This window comes from Balaenoptera musculus, chromosome 15 (genome assembly GCF_009873245.2).
Source record: "Balaenoptera musculus isolate JJ_BM4_2016_0621 chromosome 15, mBalMus1.pri.v3, whole genome shotgun sequence".
NCBI classification, from domain to species: domain Eukaryota; kingdom Metazoa; phylum Chordata; class Mammalia; order Artiodactyla; family Balaenopteridae; genus Balaenoptera; species Balaenoptera musculus.
In genome coordinates, this window is record NC_045799.1 from 75,177,734 (window position 1) to 75,199,479 (window position 21,746).

At 46.7% G+C, this 21,746-nt stretch overlaps 1 protein-coding gene across 1 annotated transcript in view; it reads right to left on the reverse strand.

Moving 5' to 3' along the window:
- The window catches only part of AUTS2 (activator of transcription and developmental regulator AUTS2), a 1,126,617-nt gene that overhangs the window by 88,580 nt on the left and 1,016,291 nt on the right, over window positions 1-21,746 (reverse strand). The window contains exon 6 of the mRNA XM_036824148.1: window positions 3,383-3,434. Within this exon, the coding sequence (XP_036680043.1) occupies window positions 3,383-3,434 (52 nt within the window). The remainder of the gene's footprint in view (window positions 1-3,382; window positions 3,435-21,746) is intronic.

The following is a 21,746-nucleotide window of genomic DNA, read 5'->3' on the forward strand; positions in this document are numbered from 1 at the left end:
GATTCGGAACACCTAAACACAAAAATCTTGCTGGTCCTCTATTAAATTGGACAGACTCTACAACACAGAGAGAGTCCAAATAAAATCAAACAGGCAGGGCTTCCCTGGTGGCGCAGTGGTTGAGAATCTGCCTGCCAATGCAGGGGACACGGGTTCGAGCCCTGGTCTGGGAAGATCCCACATGCCGCGGTGCAACTAGGCCCGTGAGCCACAATTACTGAGCCTGCGCGTCTGGAGCCTGTGCTCCGCAACAAGAGAGGCCGCGATAGTGAGAGGCCCGCGCACCGCGATGAAGAGTGGCCCCCGCTTGCCACAACTAGAGAAAGCCCTCGCACAGAAACGAAGACCCAACACAGCCATAAATTAAAAAAAAAATAATAAAATGAAACTTTAAAAAAAAAATCAAACAGGCAGAAGGGATATAAAATGTGTTCATGGCACCTACTCTGCTTCAGCCCCTCCCCCCTTCCCCAGCTAACTGTTTTATCCCCACCAGAGATGTCGGCCCAGGACTAGGTTTTGCCATGATCGAAAATTCTGACCTAAAGAGGCGAAACGACTTACGCCAGCTCACCAACAGACTGATGGGACTTGAGCCACGGCCCCTGCTGCTTCAGCCAGAGCCGCATCCCCCAACCGCCCAGCCCGACATCAAAGCTGCGCACCCCCCCGCCCGCCGGGCCGGCCCCACCACAATCAGCTTGTGAGATTAGCACTGCCCTCCCACAGTGAAATTTTATGGACCGAATCTGCCTGCCACCGGGCTCCGCAGCGTAATCTCGCCAGCAGCTGAAAGCCACACTTCTGGAAGGCCAGAGCCCGGTGGGGCTCCTGAGAGGGAGAGGTGATGTGTAGCTTTAAACATCTGGAGGAGGAGGAATACACGTGTCAGCTTCCCTGCACTCTTGTCAGACTGTTCAATAAGCCGAGGCTTTGAAGATCTTCCCAGTGGTGTTTGTTACCTGGTATAAATTTGCCCTTTCTTACATTGCTTTTTATTGCTCTTGGCTAAGAATACTGGACAGAGACGGGAGACCTGACTTGCAGGCGGGCAGGCTGCTTTGCAGGAGAACTTGAACTTGATGTGCATGAAACTGACAGTTCCTTGAAGGCCTTGTCAACCATCCATCCAGTAAACACTGCCACTACCCAGAGTAAAAACAGACCCAAACCCACATGCACATAGCAAGACTCTCTGCACCTGTCTTGAAGCAATTATTGACATGATCACTATACAATGAATCTCTTTTTTGAACTTGTTTTCCTGATATTTAGCAGTTTGAATACTAATCCCCTTAACAAAACTGCCCCCATGCTTCCCCCCTCCCCGGCCCCCCCTTAATCTCTTTCTCTCCAGGGAGGAGGGCGGGCGCTGGATACCAGTCCGTCTACTTTGCAGCACCTGGATTTGCATTGATTCCGGCTCTTGTCATTCATGTTACCAACAGGAATTAGCATAAGGCATTAAGGGGAAACTCTGGAGGAGAAAAGAAAGGCCATTTTGATGGAAATAAGGGGCAAAGGAATAATCTGCCATCAACTAAAATGCTTATTTGTGTATGGTTTCCCAAGCAAAGCTTAGCAAAAAGCCTATGTTGATTTTAGTGTACACAAAGAAACCTTAATCCTTTCAAGGCAACTAAATCACCCCCAGAAAAGCAGCTCAGAAAAAAGGCACCCTGTCAGGATGACTATTCACAACCAAATAGATGCCACAAATCACACTCTGTAAGTAAACAAAAATAAGAATGTGGGAGACGTTTGATTGGAAAAGGGAGAGGGGCCAGAGGAGCAGGAGGGAAGAGGCAGAGGGGCGAGGACGATGGTCGGCATCAATCACTCCTCCTCGGCCCTGAAGCGAACCTTTCAGCCCCATGAGGGCAGCGGGGCCTGAATGCAGGTCCCAGAGCCAACTCTCCTGCCAGGCCTGCTCCCAGAGAGGGCAAGCACATTCCAAAACTTTACAGCAAGTTAGCAAAAGAGAGACACAGTCATGTGGGCTGGAGGTCCTGGGGAGGGGGTGGGGCAGGGTGCCACTGAAACACAGAGGACCTCCTTTTGGTGAACTGTCCTGCCTCAGGCTCCTCCTCCTCCTATTTTGCAGGGACACACGACCATCTACCCAACCTCTTCCCTCGTCAAAATGAGCAATAAACAATTATGTGTCTTTCCATTTGAGCCCTGTACGCTGTGAACTGCAGCGTATCTTCTTTTATTGGGCTTTAGCATTATGGACAACAAATTTATACAAACTTTCAGTCCATCAAAATATATGATGAAACGTAAAACTGGAATACTCCATTATGCAATAAAAGAGATAAAATTCAATATGACAATAATTCTGGGAGTAACAGCAATCACATAAGCATGTACACCTAAAGGGAACTCTAAACATAATGTACTATTTAAAGCTGCAGTTGGTTCAAGTTCTAAAATGATCTGGGAGCTCAAAATAACTGCACTTGGAAACATGTGTGACTAACCAGCTAGCAAAAATGCTAGCCAAGGCAACTATAGAATGCCAAGGTGGTTTCATATTTCACTTCATAAAGACCCAACCCTGTTCAAGCTACCAAGTATCTTCCATGTAATACAGAACGAGACCACAACAGGACGCATACATTCTGTATTTAGCAATTACCGCGCAAGCACCTACAACAGGTTCTACAGCGGAGAGAAAGAGATCAAATAATTTCTATGATTTATACCTTTCAAAGTATACACCATTGTAAAGCCCGTGATTAGAAGCTCCCTTAAATTTCATTATTTCCAACAATACTGCTACAAATGAAAACTGCCCAGAAACCTACTGGCAGTGATTTAAGATAAGTTTCCCCTTTATGTATTGCTGTATCATTAGCCTCTCTTACTCTATATCGCAGTTTGGAAGAAAGTAATGGGATGGCACGTATTTAAATTTTGCCCTCTTGATGGTTTATTAATTTTACAGAAAGCCCACAGCAGAGTAAGGCTTGGTTTATGACCATAATGCTGTGAATACTAAACATGCACTGATTATTAGAGTCTGCAGTACAAATCAGCGATTTATCGTTCTCCAACTGCTGGGTAGTTGATAAGTAAGAAAGTTAAGGCATCTTAAGAACTATTATTCTCCATTACCACTTCCTACATTAAATGAAAGTCGCACAGACAGTAGTAATTTCTTAGTCAAATCAATTTAAGTAAGGATTCAATGTATTCTTTTAAAATAAACTGTTTTTGGATGCATCACAAAAGCACACAGATTCTGTCTCAAGCAAAAATACAAATTATGAACCGTAGCTCCAGAATGAAAAGGGAATGACCATTGTTCTTTATGCTTTCATCCCAACAACGGAGCAAATAGAAAAATAAGCTATTGCTCGGATTTAAGGAGTCTTACCTTTGTTTACAATAACAGTATTGAAGAGTTTTTCAGAGCTGGCATCTGAGGCCTGCAACACAAGAAGAGGAAAGAAAGCATTACTACTGTCATTAATTTTGTCATCACCATCATCATTACGATTATTTTAAATCAATTTTACTACGTTTTAGAAAAGCCTAAAAAGGAAAGTGGCAATTTCCCCCAATCCTCCATAAGGTGGTGCTGGTTGACTGCGTGAGCCAGACCTGCAGTGCAGCTATTTGCTGAGGGAAGAAAAAAATCTGATTTTAAAAACATGTCCTTATTAGACATATTATCTGTGCAAAACATATTTCTATGAGATGATACACAAAGCAATTCAGCTCATTCGCATAATGATTTTGCAATTTCATTGACAGATCATTATTTTGGAAACAGTACTTTTTTTGTATTTGCAGACATGCCATATTTTTCAATTTTCTCTCACAAACTAGAAATGCCTATTATTTAACGCTAAGCTTCTCCTCACTAAAAAGTGTCAACCAGCACTCCCTGAAATTCATTTTTAAAGATTTATCTGATGACCCCAAGATCCCTGCCCCCTGTGGTAACCAGGACGACCTTGGTGTTGAAATGAAAGCCAGCCGACCTGCCCAGCAACCCGACACTATACACACCATCAGCATTATTGCCTTTCCATTTTCTAGAAATCACGTCTGCTAATTATTACAGTGGCTCCAGGAACGTGAAATAAGCCTGTTTAAACAGCAAGAATACAAGCAATTTAAATTATACACTAATGTTCTGGAAAATCAACATGAAGTCTGTTTGGAGAAAAATGCTATAATGTTTCAGAAGCACTGTATTTCTAGAACTTGAAAAATTAAAAAATAAACTTAAAAATTAAGCAGCTCCATTATACAGTAATTTGATGATGTACATGCATTTAAAGTTATAATGGCTATATTATATTTATGCTCTTCTTGCTACCCAACCCTTGTAGGAAATCACCGGTCTTCACACTTTATGCACAGAAATGCATGTTTTGACAAAGTGAAGCAGAGAACGGTGAATAAATCTAGAAGAAATATAAGAAATAGCGTGCGGGGGAATCTGAAATACAACATATTCAGACTCTGGAGCTGGCTTTTGGGGACAAAGAAGATATTCAGTTTAGTCTTTTTGTGTTATGTTGATAAAGATGAGATATTCCTGAGTGTTATCTGGGAAACAAGTTCTAGTTCTCAATGCAAGTGATACAGAAAGACATAAAATATTGTTATGACTATTTTCTCCTTTATTTTAATTCTAATCTGCCTACTGTAAGCGTGATTCCAAAGATTAATAATCAAGAAAAAAATGAATGTATAGTATGTGCAAAACAAGTGTTGAACTCTATACGTTTATACATAAGCAGTTTAAAATAAAACAAATCCTTGATAGATGTTTCCTTTTATTTTGCATGAATGAAAAATATGCTGAGGGCCTTCTTGACATTTTAAACATAATTAAATAAAACTGCATATTACAGTAGCTTTTCATAAAAATAAACCACCAAAAAAGTGTTGCATGGAGGGGGAAACAAGATATGCATTAAACAAATCAAGAATATTGAGTTATAGAAGCAAAAATTACAGGAATAGTGTTGTTATATTGTAATATTAAGTGAGATGTCTAGGAACACGAGTTTCCCAGCTAAAAACTTGGAGATAAGAGCATTTCACCATTTCTTGATGAAAAAGTGTCTCTTAGTTCAAACTGGAATGGCTACGGTAAATTCATGGCTTAAACTACAGTTGATATTTTTAAAAGGAAAAAAAAAGGGGGGGCTGTTAGTTAATTCATTCTACCAAATTGAAAGAACCCCTGCAGATTTGGGGACTACCTATTAAAATGAGCCTAACTGGCCCAAAGCACTATAGAAACAAAGTACTGTACCGTCAATGCAAAAAGCATGGGTAAGGAGAGGAAAAGGTTCTTGATCCAGCTTTTATTTGCACTTGGGGTATGTGTGTGTGTTAGAGGGGGAGAGAGAGAGAGATCAAACTGGACAGAAGCTGTAGGTGAAGAGGCCTTCTGGCTGTCTTGCACACCCTCCTGTGCCACCCTTGTCAGCTCCACTGGGCTCCACACCATATTCTCAAGTAGCCAGTTAAGTGATCCTTATGTCTGAAGCGAACTTAGAGGATGTGATTATACGATGCCAACCGGTAAGTTATTAAGGAAATGAGTCTGACAGGATATTCAGAGCGACTTAGGAGTAATGCTCTCCAATAAAAGCTTTTCCAGCCCTTTAATTTTCTGATACATGTCACAAAGCCGTTTTGTAACTGGGAAGGGGAAGGAGGGCGGGGGTCCTCAAAAAGGTCTCCATGGAAAAACACCCAAAAGAAAATGACAGCAGTGGGACTTAGGCTAATCATAAAATGATCTGGATCCCTTTTTCTCCCATCCAGGTGGTTACAACTATGGCTGGCCACTGTCCTGAAAAGTCAGAAAAGAGCTTCTCAGCCAAAGTCTTAAGCAGGAACTACAAGGAAATTCTTTGCTTTTTCTCGATGAACTTTCAAATTCAACTTGTGCTTTAAAGCATTTGTACAAATTTGTGGCTTCTTGGATCTTAATCTTTGGGGTGTTTTCTTTGTCATTGTTTTTTAGGGAAAAGTGTGAAATTCCTTATATTACCTGGTCCATTTTCCTGGCTGATTTTTTTTTTTTTTAATCAGGGACGACTAATGGAAAACGTGGTGAGCCAAGGGTTAGCCGGTGAGCACAGCTTTTCCTTCTCTCCTTTCTTAATACGGGGGCACCTTTACATACTAAAGATCTTTAGATTTTGCTCGCCATTTCACTTCATCCCCCTCACTCGGTTTTGGAGGATGAGGGCGTGAAGTGGCTGCACCTAAAAATATTAGAAAAAAACAAAGCTCTCTTTTGGCTGCTTTTTATTTCGGGGGGAGGTAGAAGCAGATTTTTTAAAAAATACTAAAAAATTACTAGACGCCGTAGTTGATGTTTAAAGAAAAGTTAAATAAGTCAAACAGACTGAAGAAAGGAACACAGAGAATGAGGAAACGAAGAAAAGCCTTCCGAGCAGACAGGAGCGAGACGCGCGGCCGCTCGGGTTCGAGGTCCACCTTAATTCCCTTCGGCCGCGGATCCCGGGCACGGCCCTCTGCACCCGCGCGAGGAGGGCTTTCCAACAAGAAAAGAGAAACCTCCTCGAAACTTAAGCGCGAGTTCTTTCCCCAGCTGTCGCGATCCCGAGCCCAGATCTCCTTTCGCTTCCCTTGGCACCGCGTGCGGGCCAGGATCCCGACCTCGGCGTGGGGAAGCGGTACCCCGGGAAGCGGCAGCGAGCGCAGCGCCAAGGTCTCCAGCCCGAGCGGGCGCAGGCCGCGGCCCCAGCCGGAGGCAGGCGGAGCCCCTCGGGGCGGGTGGCGCCGGGGCAGCTCCGGTCCCCGGGCACGACCGCACAGCTCCGGCCGCCCGCGCCGCCGCTCCCCGCCCGAGCCCGGCTGGCCAGGAGTGGAAAGTACAAAGGCGGGCGACCGGGCCGCGGAAGGAGAGAGGGCGGCCGGGCCGGCAGGAGGGAGGAGGGATGGGTGGCGGCGGGGTGCTCGGGCGCGCCAGACCCGCCCCTGCCACCCCTGCCCGCCGGCCCGGCCGCCGCAACAAAAGACCCCCGACCCGCCGCCTCCCTTTCGACCGCGGGAGGCGAGCGAGGGAGCCGCGCCCCCAGGGCTGCATTACCTGATAGCAAAGGGTTAAGCGGTCCTGTCAGCCCCAAGTTCATGGTTTGGTTCCTGAGCAAGGCTCACGATGGGGGATCGTCAGAGACCAGGGGGAAAACCAGCCAAACACGGAGAAAACGCCCAACTCCGACCGGGCTCGGTCCGCGCCAGTCTCTCCTTCTTTCCAGGCGAAAGTCTGAAAGCGGATGCACGCGAACCAAATCCGTACGAACGCCAGCTCCGGGGCGGCCGAGCGCCAGCGCCGCGCACACATCCAGCGCGGCCGAGGCCAGGCGGGCAGCGGGCGGCCGGGAGGGAGCGCCCGGCCCGCGCTCGTCCGCTGACTCCCGGCTGCTCCTGAGGCGCGCGGGGTCGGCCGGGCACGGCGGGGACTCGAGGGACGTCCCGGGCGGGCGGCGGGCGGGCGAGGCGAAGAGGAGCGGCCCTTAGCCGCGGCCGCGGCGCGCAGAGCTAAGAGCGAGGCGGCGGCGGCGGCGACAGGACAAAGGAGACCATGTGCGGAGGGGAGGAGGGAGAGGGAGGAGGAGGAGGAGGGCGCGCAGCGGCGGCGGCTTCTCCCCGGCGGCCGCCTGGGGCTCCCCGACTGCCGCTCCCGCCTCTCCAGCAACACCGCGGGCCGACGGGTCCCGGTCCAGCCGCCGCCGCCGCCGCCGCGGCGCTGGAGACGCTCCGGGAGTCTTTATTCGGGGCCGATCTCGCCGGCGCGCGGCGCGGGCGGCGCTGCAGCGTCCGGGGCGTCGGGCGGGCTGCGCGGGGTCGGAGGCGCCTCCCGGCCGGAGCTCGAGGGCCGGCGGAAAGCGCCCGGGGCTGGCTCGGCTCCGGCCCGCGCTCCGCTCGCGGGCGCCTGCCTCTCCCGCCGGCTCGCCGCTCAAGTGAACTCCATCGGCGGCCGGCGCCGGCGCCGCGGGCTCGCTGGCTGGACGGGTGGCGGGAGGGGGCGGCGGCGGCACAGGGGGCCCTCGCTCCGGACTTCGCTCCCGGACTAAGCCGAGCGCGCCTCCTCCAGACGCTCGCAGCTCTCGGAGCGGGACTTCCTCGGCGCGCCGAGCCCGAGCCGCCGGTGCCGCCGCCCCTCCTCCGTCCCGCCCCGCGCGCCCCGCCCCTCGCCGCCCCTTCTCTCGGCCCCGGCGCCGGGTCGGCCCCGCGGGGGCGCAGTCCCCGGGCGCAACTTCGACAGCTGTCGTTCCCCGCGCGGCTCGGGCCCTAGTTCCCCACGGCCGCCTTCTCGGCGGGCGGGCGCGGCGGGAACTGCAACGCTCTGCACCCTCCCCGCGGTCGTCGCTTCCAGTGCTGCGCCGCGGCAGGGAAAGGCCACTAGGCCCGCGGGCTGGGGTTGAGTCGCCACTAGGCCGGTCACATCTGCACAGAGCAGGCTCTCTGGACGGCTGTGAGGGCTCAATGAGAAAGTGATGTATTTATGCAAACCGCCTGGCACATAGTAGGTGCTCAATCCAAGAGTAATAAGTACATTGTTGAAAATGGAGTGGGGTGGTCAGAGTCTAGTATTAGAAAAAAAAAGGTCTTAATCTAACCTTATCCCCACCTGATCAAAAGCTGAATGCAGTTTGGTTAGGTCTCAAGGATAACAGTGCATGAACTGGCCGTTTACAAATCCCGCCTCCCCTTAGTCTTCAAATCCACTGACATTTATGCACCTCACATCAACAAAAGTGGAGCTGGTTGCCACCATCAGATGTAGGGAAAGGATTAAAGCAATGCGACAGCCTCACTAAATGCGCAGCAATTATTATCATCCTAACATTTATCATCATTGTGTTCTCTGGCACCCAGTATAGCGCCTGGAAGGAGGGGGCTGAATGACCACAAACTTGGCCCCTGGTGGGTTCCCCTGAGCAAAACACTCCCACCAGAGCACCAACTCTCCTGTCTGTCCAGTCTGGTGGGCCCCTGGTCAGAATTCTGGCCTCCTTTGTCACTGTCCCAACCACAGAGGCCCTGCAAGAGTACCAGGCCATACATGGGGGTGAGGAGACCCTCTACAAACATCTGGAGTTTTTATTCCACACCTGCAGTTTGGCAGGGTCTCTCCTTGGTGCACAGGAAAAGTTGCTGAGATTGTCCCAGCACAAGGCAAAAAGGCAAGCAAGGCCTAGGTTGCAACTGGGGGGGTTCTAGGGTAGAACAGGCACACTAGGGTGGGTGAGAGCTCCTGATTTCCCTTCAGTGCCACTGTGACCTGGAGTGCAGCTGGGAAGAGAGGAAAGGGACAGGGCTGGGAAAGATGTACACCACATACAAATGACATGGAGACTGGTTTCAAGCAATAATGTCCATTCCTCACCTCTTTGAAGATGAACATCCATCACTGTTTGATTTCATGGCACTCTTGAAAAACCTCTCAAGGGGAAAAAAGTAGGTGCTTGCTGTATGGCATAATTTTTTCCCTTTAACTTTCAAATACAATTAATTTTGGAAATAAGAGGCTCTCCTTCTCTAGCTTCACAACACCCCACCCCACCCCAAATTGTAGCACTATGTGGGGTTTCTAAAAAAAATTCTTTTTAAAGATTAGGTAAAAGAGATTTTTCTCTAACTTGACTCCCTGGGTAAATCAGAAGAAAAGAGAAATCAGAAGAAAAGGTGCCTCAGAAGGTGTGAGTTTGAAGCTGCATTTTCCAATTGCTTACAAGATGTCTCAAAAACCAGCCAAAGCCCTCGAGCCAGGGAGCATTCATTCTGAAGCTGTTTCTACAATACCAAGATAGCTCAAAGGCAAACATTAAATTTTCAAGAAAAGACATTTAAATGTTGTTTCTTTTGGAGCAATCAAAATGGGACAGTTTTCTTATCTTGTTCGCTAATAGAAATCAATATTACTGGGAAGAAATTGCCAGAGCTCCTACCAGGTCCTCTACAGGGTAAACTGAGACGCACAAAAGCATGGGCAATTTAGCTGACCAACTCGAACCACCGCTTAGGCCTCTAAAGTGCTGTCATCAAGCAGCATTGCTGACGCTTGCCACGCCTTGCATTAGACTGTCATCTCTGATTATCAGGGATTAGACCTCAGATGAAAGTCTGGGAGAGATCTGCATGTGTCGCTGTATCGTGATTATCTGTAATCTGGAGGAATGCAGAACCGCCAAGAGCTGAGCCTCTAGAGAAGCCACAGACTTGGCCTCTGCACCACTGCATCCATATTCAGCCCCCCTGTACCCCTCCAGCACCCTTCACCCTGCCACAGTGCCCACCACCACTTTGCTTCATTTCTCAGCCTCTCACCAGACACACAAATGAGTCCATTCTGATTGGGTTCCAAGTTGCTCTATTCCCCCTCCTTTCTGGCAGGGAAGGAAGCAGTGTCAAAACTGGAAGGGAGAAGCTACAGGACAGCATCAGAAGTAGAAAGAAGGCAGAAAGAAAAAAAAGATCATCCATACACTCGGTGACTGGAGCCTGGTCAGAGATCTGACTTGCAAGAATCTAGACTTATTATGTTTTTTTTTTTTTCCTTGAGAAACTTAGCTTCCCTTTATTGGAATTTTAATCTACAGATTACAAAGTCAAAGGCTGGCAGCCACTGTGTCTGTTATATTTAGAAGGTTTAACATACTAATCACTAATGGCTTCTTACTGTCACCTGCAGCCTCTGAACCAGATCTAAGAAGGGCAAGTCTTACAAAGGGGAGGCCCTAACGAAGCAGGTAGGAAGAATATGGATTCAATGGTCTTTCCAGTGTTAGAGCAATTATTTCAGAAAGAATTTTTTTTTTTCCTTGGCCACGCCATCCGGCTTGCAGGATCTCAGTTCCCCAACCAGGAACTGAACCCGGGCCACGGCAGCGAAAGCCTGGAATCCTAACCACGAGGCAACCAGGGAACTCCCGACAATTTTTAACGTATGACCAAAGATCTTAGGCAACTCTATGATTAACTAGCTGAATTTTTTTAAAAAGCTAAATTAAAATATGGAGACTTCTTCCTCAATTCTCAAAATATATCTAAAGATAAAGATAAACTAGGTTTAAAAACTAATGGAAGTTCTTCTAAATCAATCTAAAATGGCAGTTTTAAAGCTTAAAATATGAAATTTGATTCAACTTGTATCACTAATTACCAGACTGAGACTAAACATTTTTTGGTAAAATATTTCTTATAAATTCTGGTCTTCTGTCGAGTACCTTACATAGAAAAAGTTTATTAATTTCGAGGTGTTCTCCCTCATAAATATAACAAACTTCAGGTACTCCCTAAAAGAACACATGCTGGGTGATTCTTGGGGTGGTTTAAAGGAAGAGGAAGTCTTTACAAAAAATTTCCTCCTGTTTTTCTATGTTAAATTTGCAGTTTGAAAAGACCAGGAAAGGGGAGTAATAACACATGAGTTCTGTCTCCCAACTAGCCTTGGGAAAGATGTCACCCCACCTGGCTTATTTCTATGTCTCCTAGAGAATCTTTTCAAATTCTATAGCTTTTTAAGCTTTGAAAATATGTTTCTATTTGTTCTTTGGGGAGAGGTTAAGAGCCAGCATCTGGTTGCCATCATGGCCCTGTCATTTCTGAGCCAGGAGACCTTGGGCAAATCTCTTCCCTCTCCAACCTCAGTTTCCTCATCTGTAAAATGAGGTGACAACAGTAACTACACTTTATAGGGCTGTTGTCAGTAACAGCCCCCCAGCGCTTAGTAAGCGGGATACACGTGTTGGCTACAATGATTAAAGATGACACTCTTACTGTGATTACCGCAGAGACCAACAAATAAGAGTATGTTCTGGTATGGCTGCAATGTCCATGGCCATGCCTTCTACGGAATTCCCTCAATGCAGATCACCACAGTGATGATGAAAATAACCACATGAGCATCAAAAGTGACACCGATCCCCAGAAGTGGTGACAGTGGTTTGCACCACCTGTACTAGAGTAGAGAACCCCACCTTCACACAGGCATTACTGCCAACAGTTCCTCCAGACAAGGTCCGAACCTGGATATTGAATATTGCATAGCCTGGGTCACATAATAAGGCGGGAGGAACCGGAATAATGTGGATCTTCTTAACAGATTATAAAGTCCAATCATGAATCAAGCAAAACGTTATCAGAGTTTGAAAGGCTTTAAGACGTGATCCACCTCCTAATGGTGAGGGCTTCAATTTCTTAAAACATAAAATAGCAGGCATCCCAATTATGTCATTTTGACATGCTAAACTGTAATTTCCCATTTAAACAGGCCCACAGTTTTATCTAGAACCATACAAATGGTTTCTTACTGGTGCAGAAGCGTGTTTTGGTTCTTGTTCCTTTTCTTGGTGTGGGATACCCACTACCTCAATTTGGTTTTGAATTCAACCATATAAGGACAGTGTCTTTGCACCTCTATTCACGCCACAGCCACGGCAGAGGTATAAGGAACAGACGTGTGTCTGGAGACGGAGTCCAGCACTTTCTCATCTATCTGTGAGGATTTAATGCGAGCTTGTGATAGACCTTCTTTCTGAACCTACCTGGCTTCTTGCGGATATAATTCACATCTTGGGAAGTGTTTATGTGCGGTGTATCCCGCACGGTACTAGGAGGCCTACCTCAGAAGATGCTTGATGAGAGAGAATGGCTGGCTGGCTGAGGTTCTCCCGTTCTTCTGCTGAAGCTGCGGGAGCCTGACAAGTGTTCGGGCACCTGATGAAGTGGAGGGAGACTCGGGGCAGAAGACAACTGCTGAGAAGCCCAGAGGGACCTGCAGTTTGACTGTGGCACCTGGGGCTCCCTACCCATGGCAGGTGACCAAGAGCCTCGTGTGGAGAACTAAGTCAACAGGTTATTCGCCACCAGGAAGCAGGAAACTCCCCAGTGCCAAGCTTGTCCTGTTTCCCACCTCTGCGAATTCCTGACCTTCGACCTTCCATGCTGTCCAGCCCAGGACATGAAAACTCTTTTGGGGTCGCAGGGATTTCGCCCGTGCAGGCCAATTCATTTTGCACTAGAGATCGTGATCTCCTCCTCTAGTGATGTACGGTAGTCAACCCTAGGTGGCCTTAAACCCCTCTGCTCAGGCCATCTTTAAATGGCAGGCTCATTACTTATCACTCTGAAAGGAGACTGCAATAGCTCACGCTCTTACTGCTGTAAAGCAAAGGCCTCTACCATTGTGTGCCTGTGTTGCTACAATTGATCACGGGGCTGCAACAAGAGAGAAGTAAATAAACTGAACTGGGTTAGTTTATGATGCATACGATTGAGGTGCAGGGGGGAATAAATATTTTCCAAGGGTAGAAGTCAAGAAAAAGAATTTTACTTTCAAACTTCACAGTGTACTATAAACTACAAAGGGGAAAAAAGTATAAAAAACCATTAAATATCTCTTACCAAATCAACATTAAAGTATTAATATTCAGAATCTGACAATCCCACAAAGAAAGGCAATGAAAAATAAAAACACATTCAATCTCTGCTCGTGTCGCCCAATGGCATCTTAATTTTCACAGAAGTGCACAAGAGCAGGATGATAGGGCCGTGCCCTCCTGGTGCCCACCTGGGCTTGGTTCCCTCCTCCATCGGACCATTCAGCACTGATGGGTGTTTGTGATTTGGGGTCTAGAGACCTGCATTCGCTACGGAGTCCACGCTCCCTGAGGACAGGTACTCACCCTGCCCTAGTTACCTGCTTGAATCTCCAATACCTGGCTCCTCTCACTATATTCACACAGAAATGGGGGTGGGGTAGGGGGACCAGAGGTAATTAAAATGAGATATTGTGTACAAAATGTCTGCATGAACTAAAAGGATGGGTAGAAGAAAATGTGTAAATAAGTCAATGAAGATGATACAGTGAGGAAAGTAAAGCGTTAAGTTGAAAGGAAGATGCTTTTGGTGAGGCATTTCCTTTAGCTGTCTTTGCCGCTTACTGGATTTTATAATTCATGGTCCCTGGCCCAGTGGTTAGGGGTGTGGGCTGGACATTAGAAGGATGTAGGCTTGAATCCAGTCTCGATCAAGATAGCTGGTTCATCCTGAGTTGTTACTTAACTTTTCCTAAGCCTCATTTTCCTCATCTGTAAAATGGAGCTAGTATAGAATTCAACCCCTGTAGAGTGTCGTTGAAAACATTAAGTAATGAAACACGATGCAACTTGTTGTTGTGCTTTTTATATACAAGGAAGACTGGTTAGGAGGGCCTGTAAACTGGAGCCAGCCATTTCTCTGTTTGGGGGCAACTGAGAGGTAGTTGGTCTGGTGGTTAGAAGCATAGCTACTGGGCTTCCCTGGTGGCGCAGTGGTTGAGAATCTGCCTGCCAATGCAGGGGACATGGGTTCGGAGCCCTGGTCTGGGAAGATCCCACATGCCGCGGAGCAACTAGGTCCGTGAGCCACAACTACTGAGCCTGCGCGTCTGGAGCCTGTGCTCCGCAACAAGAGAGGCCGCGATAGTGAGAGGCCCGCGCACCGCGATGAAGAGTGTCCCCCGCTCACCGCAACTAGAGAAAGCCCTCACACAGAAACGAAGACCCAACACAGCCAAAACTAAATTAATTAATTAATTAATTAATTAAAAAAAAAAAGCATAGCTACTGATGATGGAACTGCTAGGTTCAACTCCTGGCTCCTCCTCCACTACCGCCTATTAGCTTTGTGACTGTGGACAGATTGCTCCATCTCTCTGTGCCTCAGTTTCCTCATCTGTAAAACAGGGCAGTAATAGCACTTACTAGTATTACAGCAACTGCTGTGAGGGGTGAATGGATTACTGTGTGACGGCATCTGGAGCAATACCTTGTCTTCCTTGGCTACAAGTCATCGAGGAGTAGGTATTCTTAGTTTTGGGAAGACTGGCCGACAGTGGCCCCTCTTAGTTTCAAAAATTCAGGTGGTCAAGCACCCACTCTTCTAGGGGGAAAGTAAAAAAGGTCCTTTATGGTGCCATGTCAAAGGTGGACTTGACAGTCATCTCTAGTGGACGGATGGGCTGTAGGCTGAGGGAAGGGAGGACCGAGTCGGGGGAGACGGGGCTGGGGCTCACTCAGGACACAGGGGCTGTCACAGCCCCCGTATGTGAATTACGAGCTATAGGAGAGGGGCCCACCAGGGAAGGCAGTCCCTGTGGTCACCGGTAGGGGCGCAGCTGTCTGTGTGTCAGCAGGTGCACTAAGTGGCCTGTTAGAAAAGCTGCTGCGGAAAACGGGGGCTGCTGGGGAACCAACCATGTTTCCCAATTCTCTCTGCAAGAGGCATCTGAACCACTTTGGCCTGAGTGAGCTCCCCCAAATTTTCAACAGTTCCAGGGAGAGACAGGGGCCCTTGAGAGATCCTCCGCACATGGACACGAATGATTCACACGGATATCGAGATAGGACCTCATGTGGCCTCTCCAACCATTTTTACCATTAAAGTCACACCAGGTACACTTATAATTTCAGTTAAGTTTTGCACTAGTGGGAAACTGTTTTTCTGTGTCTCTGTGAGGATCGTCATTTCTAGCTTCAGTTAGTCCCAGGGAAAGACTGTTGCTATACTAGGCCTGGGTCAGGCTCAAAATATGATTCTAATCTTCGTTTTAGGGCCTTGAAATGAAAGGGAGGGAGAAACCAACCAACGAACTAGTGACTCCAAGACCAGGAAAAGACAGAGGCCGTAAATTATATACTATGATACCACTTACTGCTTCTAAGATTCAGCCTCTCGTGAGGTGCTGCCATACTTGCCTATGTAACATATATTTTTCAAAAATGTTTACAGTAATTATGTCATCTGCTCTGACATCAACCCTGTGAGGTAAACAGAGAAATTGCTATTCTCCTCCGTATTTCAGATGAGGCAACTGACACACAGTGTGTAAGTACACCCTTTGGAAGTGAAGGAGTCAGGATGATAGCAGAGTTCTAGCAGGTACATCCGGCCCCTTCTCCACTGTACCGGGGTCTACAGTCCACACTACTGGTGGATCTTGATTTCTTACTCCGTTGGCCAAACCTGGATTCCACATACCCCCAATGCTGAAATGCCAGTTCTAGATCTAAGTCAAAATAAATTCTGATATCTAAAATCTAGAGAGGTTTCAAGATCCAGAGGGTCATGGTAAAGCTGTTTGGGCTGTGTGAATACTACTAGGATATGTGAGTAGTTTACCTGAATAGGTTTTGAAGTTTGAACGATTACTTACATCCCACATTAAGATCATTTGTGAAAGGAACACGTGAAATGGTGGCCAATCCCATGTCAGCACTTCTTACCCTCCAACCTTCTCTCAAGGGGTTTGCTCTCTTTTCCTGGAAACACGTTACCTGAAAGTATTAATAATCTCTAGCATACTGGAAATTTTTGCCTCCATCTATACTTATGTACATGCACCTAACAAAGCTTTGTGCTTTCATCTTAGCTTCATTGTAGAGTATCCTGAGGTCCAAATATTTACTTGCAGAAATTCTTGTTGGGTAAGAGCGAAACATTTGCTTCTACTGTTTTGGTGAATCATACAGTTGCTGGGGTACCAGGTGGGCAGCTAGGATGTCAAAGAATCCCCTTGGCTTAGCTTTCCTGAAAGCATTCATATTGACCAATATTTCTGATTTTTCACCCTTGTTCTGGTCTCAGTTTTCCTCCCTGTCCCTTCCACACTGTCAAAATGGGGTGGGAAACTCGAACATGGCCATTCCAATAGCCTCTGTCTCTGTGGCTCTATCCATCAAACGAGCGTACTTTGCCAACGGTCAACTGCTATACAAACGCCAGTTGCTAGGATCATTCACTGCAGTTACACAGGGTGAGGGCAAGCCTGCAGGCCTGCAAAGACCTGCGAACTCCTCTCCTCTCTGGTCCTGTACAGTCTCCATTTACAGACCTTTGCTGCAAATTAATTAAACCAGCAATTTCTTCTTCTGCTCCAAACTACAGCTTATCTGGAAGGTTTCCTTAGGGAAATATATCCAAGACAATGTCTGACAGGCATTACCTGTTCCTTGGTTCACCTCTGGACACTGTTATTCCTTTAGGGGCACAAATGTCCTCAGTGGGAATAAGACACAGTTTTGGAGAGCAAAGATTCAATCCCTTGAGGGCCACGACTGTGCCCTTACACACACATCCCATCCCACAATCATCACTCCCCTAAACATCTGGAGTGTACTCTCATGCCTTACATGTGGTCAATGAACAGTGTTAGATCAACGAGTCAATGAGTGAATGACCATATCTCTGCCAACTAAAACAGAAGAGAAGGAAGACATTGTTTCAAAAATAAACTGTAAAGTCCTTTCCACAAATTGCCACCAGTTTAGCTTTTCATGGAATATAGAAACCCATCATCATAAGGCTAACAACAGAGCACATTTAAATTCTCTTGAAAATTGATTACTAATTAAAATACTACATCGACCACTGAGGTTGCTACTCTCTCAATGTGGCCTGCGGTAATTCTATACGTGCAGGCTACTCTCCCATGGGAAGGTGGAGCTTAAGCCCTCTACCCTGGAATCTGGGCTGGACCTGTAACTGTTTTGAACAGTAAAATGTGGAGGAAGTGGTGTTCTGGACCTTCCGAGCTTGTTAAGGTATTAAGGAGAACTTCTTCAGGTGTTAAGCAGCTTCTGCTTCCATCCTCTTGGAATGCAGACACCATGTGGTGAGGAAGCCCAAGCAAGCACACATGGAGGAGAATTAAAGCCATGGGACCAAAGACTTAGCTGAGTTCCCAGCCAATAGCCAGTAACAACTTGCCAGCCCTGGGAATAAGCCTCTCGGAAGTGGCTCCTCCAGCCCCAGTTGAGCTTGCCTTAGTTGATGCCATGTGCAACAGAGAAAAACTGTCTTTGAAGAGCCCTGCCCAAACTGCAAAATCATTAGCAAATAAGTAAAACTGTTGTGTTTTAAGCTATTAAATTTGTAGTTTGTTACAAAGCAATTGGTAATGGACACAACCATCTAAGTCAGTGCCAACATTCAGAAAAAGGAAGATGAACACATGCCAGGATGAGACATATGACATGAGCACCACCTTTGCTTTCCAGCCTCTGCAAGGGAATGACAAGGACCCTGAAGTTAGAGAAAGAACATTACTAAAATAGAGATCAATAACGGCAACCGAAAAATCCTGAAGTAAGAAAAATCACTGCCAAAATAAGGAAAAGTTTTCTATTTGATAAAGTAGAAGAAAACTTAACATGACAATGTTAATGAAAGAATAAATCTGAAATCCCCCTCTCCTTTTGGAGGCTGCGAATGTTTGCAAAACTAAAAAGTCTTTAGTAATCCCTGCTTTTATCTAAAACAGATTGCAGTTTTAAGCACAGCCTCATGAAACTGCAGGTTCAAAGGAACCTGAAACCGAATTAGCATAAAATCTGGAATTCTCATTTCCACCAAATGCACAGCTGCCATCTGACAGCTCTGCTGTGATTTCGGTTTCAAATAGAAACTGAAAGTAGCTGAGGTGGCGTGGGCCACGGGCTCCGCGCTTCCAATCCTCGCTCCTTCCACACGCTCACACATTCAAGGGGGTCTCAGAGGTCCACCTCAAACCTTCGGTGATGAAGCAAACCCCCTGTGTGGCAACCCACCCATCAAAACTAGTGGGGGAAAAACCCAAAGCCAGGAATGGGTTTTAAGTAAGGAGGGTTGGGGGTTGCCCATATATATAATATGAATACTTTGCTAATATTTTCAGGAGTGCTAAATGTTTTTTAAGTAAATTCCCGCAAAGCAGAGTGAATCTGCTAGGACAGAGTTGGTAGTGGGAGGGGGAGAACCCTTTCCCGGGTTTTGCATCACAAACGCCAAGACACCCACACTCCACACACTCAAACTTAAATACCAGCAGGTATGTTGATTCTCTTTCATGATTCATTTAACACCCTCTCAGCTTTCTCCTGAGGCAATGACAACTCTAAGCAACTCCATTTAATTCTGGAAAACCCAAGGGGGTTTGCTTTGCCTACTCCTGAAATACCATCACCTCTGGGACCAAAAGTTACACTTCTTTGTATAGGGAACGGGGGGGGGGGGGGGGGGGGCGAGGAGATCCTATGTGTCTGAGCCCCCTGAGGAATACAGGTGCTACAGGAGTATGTTCTCACCCCTGGTAGAAAGGGTGGATTTGCCCAGAGCCATCCCAAACTTCCTCCTCTGATCCCTGTATGATCAACTGCATGAATCCAAGTGACAGCTGGCGGGGCCGCACTCACAGCACATGAAAAGCAGGCTGCAGGCCTGCGGGGAGCGAGAGGCACGGCCCCCTCCTTCCCCACTTGCCTCCCGCCCGCCGTCTGGGTCCTGCATCCGCCACGCCCCACCCCCAGCCATCTGCTCCTGACCCAGGGCAGGGGTGTTAACATCTCCGCCAAGGCAAGAGATGGGGATGGGGCCTGGGTGGACGGCGAGGGTGGTCCTTCAGGGGCCTGCTTTTACCCAGGTTTGTGCCTCCTTAGAAGTTAGTCTACTGTTAGTGTACAACTTTTCATATTCTCCAGGAGAAAAAAAAAATGTAGTGAGCATCTGGTATTTACACAGAATCTTAGAGGGAGTTGACGGATTTAATTACAAGTGTTAGCAAAACAGGAAAATTGTAGCCAGGCTTTCAAATAGCCACTCGCCTATAAGTAACAAGACTTTCCTTTGTGCTGCTGGTAAAGAATGCAATTTATTTTCCTAGCGATGAGTTTTCTTGGAGAGGGGGAGGTTGATAAAATTACAGTTGTTGGCTGGTAGCTTTTACTTAAATTTATGATGTCCTTCTTATACAAAGATCAAACTGCAAACAACATTCAACCAGGCTGTGTGCTCTGGGTTGTTTTTTCATTCCCACTAGTGGTGATGGATGGATTTTCTCTCTGTTACTAGTGCTCACTTAGAGCTGACAACATGTATTTATGAAATGACTGGTGGGTTTAAAGATACAACATAAGGCCAGGAAAACGATTACAAGTAACTAGCCTATACGAGGATTACAGAAATTAGCTGACCGTCATTGGCAGCAGGCTCTGGTGAGTTTTTTTAAAATAAATTTATTTATTTATTTATTTATGGCTGCGTTGGGTCTTCGTTGCTGCACGCAGGCTTTCTCTAGTTGCAGCGAGCGGGGGCTACTCTGTTGCGGTGTGCGGGCTTCTCATTGCAGTGGCTTCTCTTGTTGCAGAGCACGGGCTTCAGTAGTTGTGGCACGAGGGCTCAGTAGTTGTGGCTCACGGGCTCTAGAGCACAGGCTCAGCAGTTGTGGCACACAGGCTTAGTTGCTCCGCGGCATGTGGGGTCTTCCTGGACCAGGGCTCGAACCCTCATCCCCTGCGTTGGCAGGAGGATTCTTAACCACTGCGCCACCAAGGGAAGTCCCACTGGTGAGTTTTAAAAACTGGTTGCAGGGCTATTGCAGACCATTACAGGAGGTTAGGTGTCAAAAAACACTGTACTGAATTAGCAAAGTCAGGAGACCTGGGTGTTAGAACAGGCCCGTGGCACCTAGTTTCGGCTTTGGGTAAGTCACTGAAACTTCTGTTCACCATTAAAATGCATACAGGTTGCGATGAATCATCTCTCTCTTGCTCTTTTCCATATATAAGATCTTGTGATTGTACTTGATCTAATATCTAGATTATAAACAGAGAACAGTATCTGTGCCAGCAAAGAGTATTTTCCTCTTTCCATTTTCTTAGAGGTTCCGTTATTAATTTCTAAGGAGGGCACACTGTTTGACATACCTTTTCTGGGGCGTCCCACTCTCTTGGAATTTCCTGATAGATCAGTGAAATGTCAGAAGTATGCTATGGTTTACATTTCATCCTTCCAACTGGTAAGTGCCATTTAACTTTCTCATCAAAACAATCAAGGCACAAGTGAGCCTCTCCAGCTCTGTGCCTCTGTCACTTGGTACCACGTGCTCATTAAACACATTTGTCAGCTTTGTGTTTTAAAAGCAAAACCAAAAGGGTTAATGTGTCATCATGCTCTCTTTAATCTGAAATCTACAGGGAAAGGACTTCAGAAAGAAAGGAAACCCCCCCACACACACACACCCTCTCCTTAACCACCCCTTACACACACACACGTCAGAACACTGCACAAGTGGAAGCTGGCCTTTGTCTTCCTCAGGCTGTTCTGAGCCAAGGCAATGTGCAGACCACATTGGGAACCAATTTAATCATTTCTGACTTCTCAACAATCAAATAAAACAATAAATAGCCTGAACTGGGCTCGAAGGGGAAGAGGACCACATGTATTTCCTCTCAGGATTTTTTTTTTTTTTTAACATGAAAGTTTGGCTTGAAAAGAACTTCTTGCACAGACACATGTGGCCTCAATAGGATGGATCTTTAACTGATGAGACAGATTCCAGATTCAGGCACACAATATCAGGATTTAAATCCTCAGAATTTGGTAATGGAAAGTTTGGGTCACATTAAGGGCTGTGGGATCCAGGGATAAAATTTAGTTTTGAATTAGCCTCTTGGGCAGCCCGAGCACTCCCCCTAAGAAGCACCATATGTCTCCAATTCTACGTCATTCCTTCTTTCCTGGTACTTCCCACTTGATGGACCAAAAAATTCCTGGCTTTAGACCACTTCCCTGTGTATTTATTGTTGACTACCCACCTTTGGAATTACTCTTTTTTTTTTTTTAAGCTCTCTTTTAAAATAGTTCCTGACTTTCTATTTTGAAAAACTTCAAACTTATAAGAAAGATGAAAGGATGGTATGAATAATACCCAAGCC